General features: G+C 41.7%; 1 protein-coding gene across 2 annotated transcripts; it reads right to left on the minus strand.

The window, feature by feature from the left end:
* Positions 1–7519: 7519 nt before the first annotated feature.
* On the minus strand, positions 7520–9742 carry LOC124342269. 2 transcript variants are annotated; one of them, XM_046795234.1, is made up of 5 exons: positions 9621–9742; positions 9259–9505; positions 8260–9128; positions 7862–8160; positions 7520–7733 (listed from the first exon to the last, which is right to left on the minus strand). In XM_046795234.1, exons 2-5 carry the CDS (start codon positions 9445–9447, stop codon positions 7624–7626), a joined length of 1467 nt encoding a protein of 488 aa, XP_046651190.1. In that variant the 5' UTR covers positions 9448–9505; positions 9621–9742; the 3' UTR covers positions 7520–7623. The 2 variants fall into 2 exon arrangements, with proteins under 2 accessions (XP_046651190.1, XP_046651189.1); XM_046795233.1 differs by having other exon boundaries at positions 9259–9521; positions 9621–9734.
* Positions 9743–9774: the final 32 nt, after the last annotated feature.

Consider the following 9774-nt stretch of genomic DNA (forward strand, 5'->3'; position numbering starts at 1 on the left):
GTCCGTCCGCTATTTAGCGCTGTCGCCCGTCCGCTGTTTTCGGCGGCTCATTAATATAAGCGAAAAATAATCCATTCAAATGTTTTTTTAATAAGCTTTCGGAGGTAAATGGAAGTGGAAGATCGGTGGTAACTCTTCACGACCGCAAGAAGATCTTGATGACCGAGGAGAGGACAGAGGAAGAAGGTAGAGATGACCCAGAGCTTCAAAATGAATATAATCTAACATTTTTAAAATGTTCCTCAACTTCTTGGTTGATGACTAACTGTTAAAAAAGGAGGCATAGAAATTTTACTGACAACCAAATTTATTAAAATCAAGATAAAAAATAGTAAACAAAAAGAGTTAATAATAAAACAAAAAGGGTTAAAAAAATAAAAGTGGGAAAATACAAAGTAAAAAGAAGAATAAAGACGAAATCGAACATAAAAACCAAATCAAATAATTAATACTCTTCACTCCCATAGCAGAAAACTTGTCTTGCTAGGGAAGATCCAAACTTTTTTTTTTCTTTTTGTTTACACTGCTGAGCATGCACTGACAGTTGGAAGGTTACGCAAAAAAAGCGAATTCACTGCCTAGGATTCGGCAACCAGCTAGGTAACAAGTACGCAAATTAAATTTTTAAAAAAGTAATGAAAACAAATGAAACCCCGTTAGGACATGTATCAAATTTTGACAGAATTATGTACAAAATTTGGTGACGATTGGTCATTCAGGGAAGAAACGTATGAAGGATAACTAAATGGACATTAAACCCTCTGAATTTCACTACTAGCTACTACTACCCTACCCCCTATACCCCACACCCTATATTGTTAAGGACCTTCGTATATAAATATACCTCAGGGATAAACGGTTGTGACAGGGAAAACGATTGCGGCGACTGGACAAGTAGCGGACACGCGTCCATAATTTTCGCGCTTGCCTCGAGTCCGTTTATAACTTACGAAAAACGCAAGCTTTAAAATGAATGTTTAGCGCTTCTTGCGCGATTTGAGCGTATTATTTGCGTGGCGCGCGCCACGCGCGCTTAGAAAGCGCTAGATCTAGCGCAAAACATTTGAATGGATTATTTTTCGCTTATATTAATGAGCCGCCGAAAACAGCGGACGGGCGACAGCGCTAAATAGCGGACGGACCAGCGACAAGCACTGAAAAAACGGACGGGCTCGCGTTACTCGTCTGACCATTCGCTGCAGTCGGCCGCAGTAGTTTTTCTTCGCATTAAATAAAATAATAATAATAATTTAGAGCGACGCGCATTAAGTAGCGTTATTTAAGCGCTTGCTCGTTTTTTTTTGCGAGCCTGAAGGGCAAAATAAAACCATGTCACTTTGTCTGTCTGTCTGTCTGTAACACTCCATAACTCGGGCGTTTTACGACAGATTTTGGACTTTTTCGTCTTAACAATTAGACTAAAAATATGCGGTGCGACCAGAAAAAAAAATACATTTACTTAATTAGTACTCCCGTAAAAAATGAAAAACTGCTAAAATAATTGCTTAACGACTGGTGACATCTGGCGGTTGTGACTACAACTTTTCCACCTTAGATCTAAATTCCATTTTCCACAATAGCTTCCCTCGTTTTGATTTTTACAGAGACTTGCCATGTCAAGGTCATGTAAAGGTGTTTACGGGATTTCTCTATCCTGCAAATATACCGCCGGAGGCCATGCGTGAACCTCTGTCGTGCAAACCGCCGGAGGCTATGCCTGAAAACCAAATTTACCGCCGGAGGACATTGCACTTATGAAAACGTTGCTTGAAGGAAACTGCTGTCGGTATAATGGCTTTAGCTCTGGCTATGTGACTTAAAGGAAAGTGGTTCAAGTCCAATTTTCAACAACATTGTTTTTCGTGATCATCTGTGTGTGGGGGAATGGTATATGAAGCCTAGGGTTGGTAACGACCGAATATCGCGATTAAAAAATTTTTCACGCAAAAAATAATGACACACAACAATCAATTCCGTTTCAAAATAGTTTCCCATGGTATACAAGAACTAATATAGTGGTTATAGATCTTATTGCAATTCCAAAGTACGCGACATAGCCAAATGTCGTGCGCAGCTTACGCCAATGCGCACCACTGTGGCCAATAGCCGAACTAGAAATTGTTTTATGCTTGACTAATCCTATACTCTTGACTACTTTTGAATTGCAATAAGATCTATAGCGCTGATTGATGATGAAGAGGATCATGGTTCACATCCCATTAAAGTATACCTTTATTAAGGATAAATATTGTTTTGACCTATGTTTTTGTAGCCATGACTCAGACAAGTCAAAATTTCGTGAAAATCATAATTCTTTATATAATACTTTTTACCAGTTTTAATCTTACATCTTTATTTATATAATTGTTTTCTGATTTATATATAAATATTTTGAAAATATTTGTATTATGAAAAAGTGCCGGTTTTGGGTTCCCATAAAGAACCGTTAACCGAACGAACGAATCGAAACAACGAGGTAATTCTTCTGAAAATGCTTTGTCTGAATTTTTTAAATTTATTTTTTGGCTTTAAAAAAATCAACAATAAAGATTGCTTTACTAAAAAAGAAATAAGTTGTGTTATTCTTTATTAAATAAAACTTAAATTACAAAAAAACAAAGATTTTCCTTGTTTAGCCACATTATTTTTTCTACTTCGGTACTATTTTGAGTTAATTTAGATTTTTTTAAATTAAATGCGAATCTTCATAAGGAATTGCATTTAATTAAAAAAATTCTTAGTTAGTAAAAATTTGCATAATCCCCAAAATTACATGGTAATAGCGCCTTCGTAAAAATAGATAAAATCTTAAGACGTTGCTTTGTCTGAAGTATTTTTTAAATGAAAGATTCTTGGATTTGAAGTAAACTTGATAATTGCTTTACGCTAAGGTTTAAGTTTTTTAAAGAAATTCTAAGTTAAAAAGAAAAAAAATTCTCAAAATGTGAAACCCTCAACATATGCTCTGCGACTTAAGATAAGGCTGTGTCTGAAATTTTTTATGTCACCTTTACCATTAAAACAGAAAATTTTTTAGAAAATTATGAAAGGGAATATTGACGTTTGGACGTTTATGCTGTGAATTGAAAAGGGATAAAATAAATGTATAACAAATATAAGGAGGCAATGTAATAAAAATAAGGAAAACTTAAGACATGTCTTTGTCTGTTACATGAAAAAGTTTCAGACAAAGACTTGTCTTAAGTCGGAGAGGACATGTTGTAATTTGTTGGGAAATGTAATTAAATATCAAGAAATGGAAAATTTGTTTTAAGATTAAATTTTTTTTGCGTTATATTTCATTTAAAATCTGAATCTATTCATATTTCTTACTTGATGTAATTTATGGATTCCAGGTCATTTCGGCCAAACCATTTCGGTCAACCATTTCGAATTTACCAAAAAGTCCCTTCGGCTAAATACAAAAAAATTTAATTTATGAGACCCCATTTCGACAAAAATATTACCAGATCGGCCACTATTCATTTTTAAAACCTTTTTTATTTTAGCAAATATCCAACCAGACTGAATATTTGTCTCTGATTTTGAGCGTGCTATTTGGAGGGGGATATATTTCCGGAGTCAGCGATGCTAAAATTGTTTGGCCACGGCAAGTGTCGCTCTTCCACCTGGCTGAGCCCCTTGATGACCATTGCTAATCATCATTAAGCTTCAATAATGATTGGCCTTTCAGTTTTTTTTTCAGTTTTTTTTTTGCCTATCTGCTGAGGAATAATTTGTAATTGTGCAGCTGCTTGAAGAAGGTTGTCATTGTTGAGCTGAGCAGCTTGTTGGTGTCGTTGAGCAGCTTGTTGGCTTGGTTGAGCAGCTTGTTGGTGTTGCTGTGCAGCTTGTTGGCCTGACTGAGAAGCTTGTTGGTGTGGCTGAGCAGCTTGTTGGTGTCGCTGTCTTCTTTTCTGAGGAACCCTTTGAATTTGGTCCGCTATCTTAAGAAGGTGTCCACGGTTGGGCCCCCAACCAAGGCCTCTTACAACTCCACACTGAAATGGTAAGAACATGTTAGTGAATTAATAGATGTGTTATTAATTTAGGAGAACATACCATGGTAAAAAGCCAGCTTTTGTGCAAAACAATAAAGTTAAAGCGATACTCTCGGCTTCGATTTATATATATACATATACGAGATATCAGCACATGCAAAGTTCCCTGCACTTCACGGTGGCAGGCAACCTGAGTAATGAAGTTGGTTGTGTTAATGCTTTCGGCCAAAGCATCCCTTGCACGCTTGTGTTGGATACTATTTCCATGGATGTTCCTTGCATTTCTAATTTCGAATGCGTTTAAAACCATTCTCAGAACTTAAGAACTCTGTAGGGATGTACGACATTCAGGCCCTTCCCCTTCAGGCCCATTACTTTCAGGCCCGTGGCCTAAATTGGAGACGTTCAGGCCCTTGTTGGCGTACCCTTCAGGCCCGCCCCTATAAACACCGTTGTCATATTAAGTGAAAACATTTGAAACCAAAATAAAGAATTAAAAAATTATATGGCATTGTTGTTAGTTTTTTTGGCGGAATCTAACTTTTAGGCCACGGGCCTAAATGACTCCTACAGGGCCTGAAAGGTACGGGCCTGAAGGGGAGGGGCCTGAACGTCGCCCACCCCTCTGTAGGTATAGAAGGAAAGTTTAAATGCAAAACAAGCAGTAGCAGATAGATTGGAAACTGGAAATTTTTTTATGAATTCAATGCGATCATTGTTTTAACTGTAAATCAATAATTGATTGCATTGATTGCAGGATTGTGTTCAAGGTTCACCAAAATGCAAGAACCAATTCTGTATTACAAAATTTCCAACACAAGAATGAATATTAGACATACTTCCAAGGCGTAACCTCCTTAGCCCTTAGACGACCAAACTTCCAAGCGATTTCTTAATTTACCACAACAAGACTTCCAAGACATAACTTCCTTAGCCCTTTGTCGACGCGAGCCAATAAAAGTTTTTAACCTCTAGACACCGCGTAAACAAGGATTAAGATCCCCTATCACGGATTAAGATCCCTTATATGGATTTGTCCCTACAGGCAATAGAAGTTTCCAAGCCGATGTGTCTATAATGTCCCGACGGTAGATAAAGAGTAGACGACCAAAATTCCAAGTGATTTTCTAAATTGAACATTGACTTTCAAGACTAAGACTGAAATTATATCTTCGACAAAATAATCAGATCAATCACGCTGACGGCCACTAGCAGCCCGACCCTGCCGAGTGACGCTTCCACTTCCACCCTGACGTTCACCACGGTCAACGCTATCTATAGCTGTCGAGTTGGAAATACCGGGTCGCCGCCGTGGAAAGCTCCGTGACGAATAATGTGACGAGCATCGTGTTATGTGCGCTATTTCTTAGCGTGTATTGAGACTCGATGGCACGGAAGTCCGAACTACAGAGAAGGCTAAACGAGACTGAGTCGTCTTCTTAGGGTAACAGGGGCTGCTGGGCGAAGCCACTACTTGCTATACTAGCTATTACTTGGATACTACACACATATACGGAGGCCTCTTCTGGGTATTACACACACATACAGACACAACAACCCTTTCCCAAGCTGTTAATGCAAAACAGCTTAACCAACACAATACAGACAATATCGAAAGTAAAAAGTATATGTTAAACATCGACGACGGTGCGCGGACGGCGGAACTGGACGCTCTAGCGGAGTGGCATAGGTGCCTGACGGTCGTCAGCTTCCACCGCTTCCGGTGTCTCCTGGGCTGCACGCGGGATAGTAACGACACTGGAATTTTCAGTATTGCCGGCTTCTTTTCCCAATTGAACCAAGGGAGGGGACTTGGGTTGGGTTTCTAGAGGCACTATTAAGCAGCTTGAGAGGCTTATCCGCTCACCGGTTGTATTTATCGCTCGAACAGCTGAGACCCATAGAAGCTCGTAGAATCCGATATCGTCCCCATGGTGTCATTAAGGTTGTCAGATGTTGGCTGTCGGGATGTAATGGGATTTGGTAAAAGCCGTTTGCAGCGAAAAAGCTACTGAAGAATGTGGCGTCATCGTCGATTTCCGCTACTGCTTCACGAGGAGTCCTACGGGTTGGGTGTGTAGGCCGCATAACAAATTTGTTCAATCTGGTGTGGTCGACGCATATGCGGATCTTTCCATTAATCTTAATAACTAAACTGGGTAGCGAAGAAGAAAATGAAAACCAAGGTTCGGAAGTAACTGAAAGCGCTCTGCTGAAAGAGTAGAAAAGTAGGTAAGACGTTTATTTTTTAGAATTATATACGCCTCCTTCAAATAATAATCAGCAAGAAATGTCTTAGATAATCATAGTCATTGAACACACACCCTAACTGGCCTACTCTTGTGAAACTCTGTGCGTCGAGTTGGTCTATTTGCTGGGAACCTGGAATCTCAGAAAGTACAGTACCCACCGAAAGTCTTTGGAAGCCGGAGGGGACCTTATGCAAAAACGCTGTTTTTGCAGTCCTCTAAGTACTACAGTTTTTAACCCAATGCTTTCAAATTTAGTTTGTACATAGCAATAGGTAGTGAGAACACCTCTGATTTCCTCTGATGACCTCTCGGGCTTCCAAAGACTTTCGGTAGGTACTGTATGTTTAAATGGAAAACTAATCTGATTCAAACTTGTTCTTTACGCTTGTCTTTCTCTCCCGTCTGAAAAACATCCTTTATTTATGTTAAAGTGATCTCAATTGGTTTTTCTATTTACACACTTCCAGTTCAACCTGAAGAGAAGACAAGTTCAATGCGAGACCATTCGTCATACAACAAGCTTTTCAGCCATCCAATTCCACTATATAACAGGCGAAAAAGTACTATGCCGTATAATCTAATTAAGGCGATCCCTCGGGTAACCGCTGCCAGACGACGGGCATCAAATTGGCGTCGGAGCGTCGTCGTTGGCCGGTGGTTAAATTCGAAAGATTCGATTTTGACATTTTCCTTTTTCACACGCAATGTGTATAAGAAGATCGATCGCAAGTCTGTACCTACACATTGCAATGATTTTGTCAGTATCCTTTCGGCCGTCATGGCAATCAAATATGTTGGCTTCTCAGGGCGATAAAGGCTATATACGGCTATATTGTTCCGCTCAGGTTCCGCTATAATTATATCTTACCTTTCTCATCGATTGACGTGCTTGGGAGCCCAGCACAAACGCCCACACCTACCAGCAGTGTGAGAGGAAGTTATTCGATTTATCATCTGTCGTAATGTGGGCCTCGACATGAGAACGTCTTCACTATCACGTTCCGCGGTGTTGAATATCGTCGGGCTGCATTCTCAAACTCTCTCAACATTAAAAAGGGTATCGATAAATTTTTATTTAAAAAAAATCATAATGTGTTTGCAGTGGAAAACAGAAGAGTTGTTTGCTTTATTCATCAGCAAAAATACAGCCTTGTTTGCATTATGGATTTTGCAAACCCTCATATTTGCTAATATCGAAAGACACTTTTTCTTATTTGAAAAAAATAACGAAATGGAGTTTTTGCCGCTGAAACGGCCATCTAACGGTCAAAATCAACACCAGGTTGTATTTCACGGCCAAAGAACCAAAATTCCAATCACGCGGGCAAAAATAGAAAATAAAACAACAAATTTTCCAAAGAATAAATCTTTCAGCGGGAATCTAAAGGTGGAGGCGCCAGTAACTGATCATCACCGTCATTATCGGCGGCCCCTGCCTGATCGCTTGCGCCAGCTGTCGCCTGCAGCGGAATATTGCGAACTAGAGAAAGAAAAAACAAACAAAAATGAAACTATAAGCAAACACACTAACTGCATCCGATGTTTGACGTTGATTAATAGATAAAAGAAAAGTTGTTTTAAACACCGTGTGTTATTATAATCTTTCACCTTTGCTTTTGACGGCGGACAGTTCGTCAACGACCGAACTCAGCCGGTAACCCATGGAATTTTGGCGCTCGACGATTTTCTGGTAAAACTCGTTGACCGTTTGCGAGAAATGGGTGCGAATGCTGTTCATCTGGTCTTGAACTTGAAGTCTGAAATCGCCTAATTGCGTGGTTAACAGCTGGATGTTAGCCTCGTGTCGGCGCGATCCCGTTCTCATCTCTTCCAGCCCGCGGACCGATTTCATGTCCTGACCGATGAGAAATTGAATTTGGGCCGTTGAAGAGGAGACGGCCTGCCGTCTGTTTCATTCCCCCCCAGAAAAAAAACAATACCAGAGTTATATACTATAATGAAATATTTAACTACGGGAGGATGCATCACAGCACAGTCTTCCTTACAGGATCTGCAAGTCCTCGCCAAAGGCCAGCGTCGCGTTGGTGATGACGTCGTAGGACGAAGTCGACGCCACCGACACCTTGTCTTCCAGCACGCTGGCCAACGATCTCATTCCTTCCTGGTAGACGGAGCTGAAGTTGCGCAAGGCTCCCTCGCTCTGGACGTGTATGGAATTAATCGACTTTTCCAGGTCGCCGGCCGTCAGTTGAAGTTTCATCTTCAACTGCTCAATTTCGCGTTCCATGTCGTTCTGGAATTTGGCGATGCTGTCGTCCGAGACCGACAAAGAAGATCTGGGCGATTCACCCGAACCCCCGGATTCCTCGGTACTTTTGGCCGCGTTTTTACCGGCCGAAGGTTTGACGGCCGGACAGCCGCAATTGCCCGTATTGTTCTTGATTGACTGCAGTGTTTTCTCGGTTTTGGAGAGCCGAGTGGCCATCTGCTCGCCGCTGGAGATGACGAGTCGTAAAGATTCGTCGGTCTTGTTGCTCTGAATCTTGAGGCGTTCCTGCTGGGCCGTCAGGGAGGCGTTGACCCGGATCTCTATGGCATTCAAGTCTTCGATTCGGCTGGCCGAAGCCGCTTCCGTTCGGCGGTTGGCCTGCTGGATCTGTCGCAACTGGGCTTGAGTCTGGTTCAATTGGACGGCCATTTGTCCGAGTTTCTGCGTCATTTGTTCCAGTTTGGCTTCCAATTCGGCTGACGGGGCCGCAGGGGCGGCAGGAGCCGACTCGGCCGGCTGTTCGTCAGCAAAGTCGTCGCTTTCGCTCGGGTTGAGAGCGTTGGCCCGCCGGAGTAAGCGTTTCATCATGCGAGGCAATCGGGCGGCCGTCAGCCAGTCTTTGTTGGCGTTGTACCATCGAAACACCTGATGGCCGCGCCACAGTAACGGCGACATTACGACCAAAAGGCAGCACAATAATCATAATTTTTGGAGAGAGAACAAACGTCCGTTAACGATCGTGCACTCTAATGAGGTTACTGTTTAGCATAATTACCATTTCCGCTTTGAAATTGGTGGCGACCCATTTCTCCTGGTACTTTTCCTGACTCTCGACTTTGCGGCAAAGCTTTTTGAGCGTCGGATCGTCAATATCGCAGGCGTCTCTGTCGCAGCGGCACAGCTCGATGGCCACCAACAAAAGGATCAGCAGGGCCGGCCACCACGGGTGCAAAACCTTCCGCATTCTTCCACTGACAGCTCCCGATCGGTACAACACACTCGGTCAACAACCTAACAGCCAACTGATGGACGATGGAACTCCCGAATGAATTCCGTTTTTTATTTTATTTTCTCAAAAACACTGACAGGCCCAGCAGCAGCTGCCCGGCCAATCATCTCTCGTATATTTATATTTACTTGTAGACATCAACTCGACGTTATGCGGAGGAAACGGGAAGCATCTGTTGTTTGTCGATAAACCAGCGCATATCAGTTCGTGACAGACTTGACTCGTCTCCCGTTAAAGGGGCGGATCACCTCCGGGCAAAAAGAAAAATAAAAAAAAAATAAA

Source organism: Daphnia pulicaria, chromosome 6, assembly GCF_021234035.1.
Source record: "Daphnia pulicaria isolate SC F1-1A chromosome 6, SC_F0-13Bv2, whole genome shotgun sequence".
Classification (NCBI taxonomy): domain Eukaryota; kingdom Metazoa; phylum Arthropoda; class Branchiopoda; order Diplostraca; family Daphniidae; genus Daphnia; species Daphnia pulicaria.

Coding starts and splice junctions, on each gene's coding strand:
- LOC124342269 (XM_046795234.1), bottom strand. CDS start 9,447: ATGCGGAAGGTTTTGCACCCGTGGTGGCCGGCCCTGCTGATCCTTTTG. Junction 9,129..9,258: donor CCAATTTCAAAGCGGAAATG/GTAATTATGCTA, acceptor CGCGGCCATCAG/GTGTTTCGATGGTACAACGC. Junction 7,734..7,861: donor GTCCGCCGTCAAAAGCAAAG/GTGAAAGATTAT, acceptor TTCTTTCTCTAG/TTCGCAATATTCCGCTGCAG.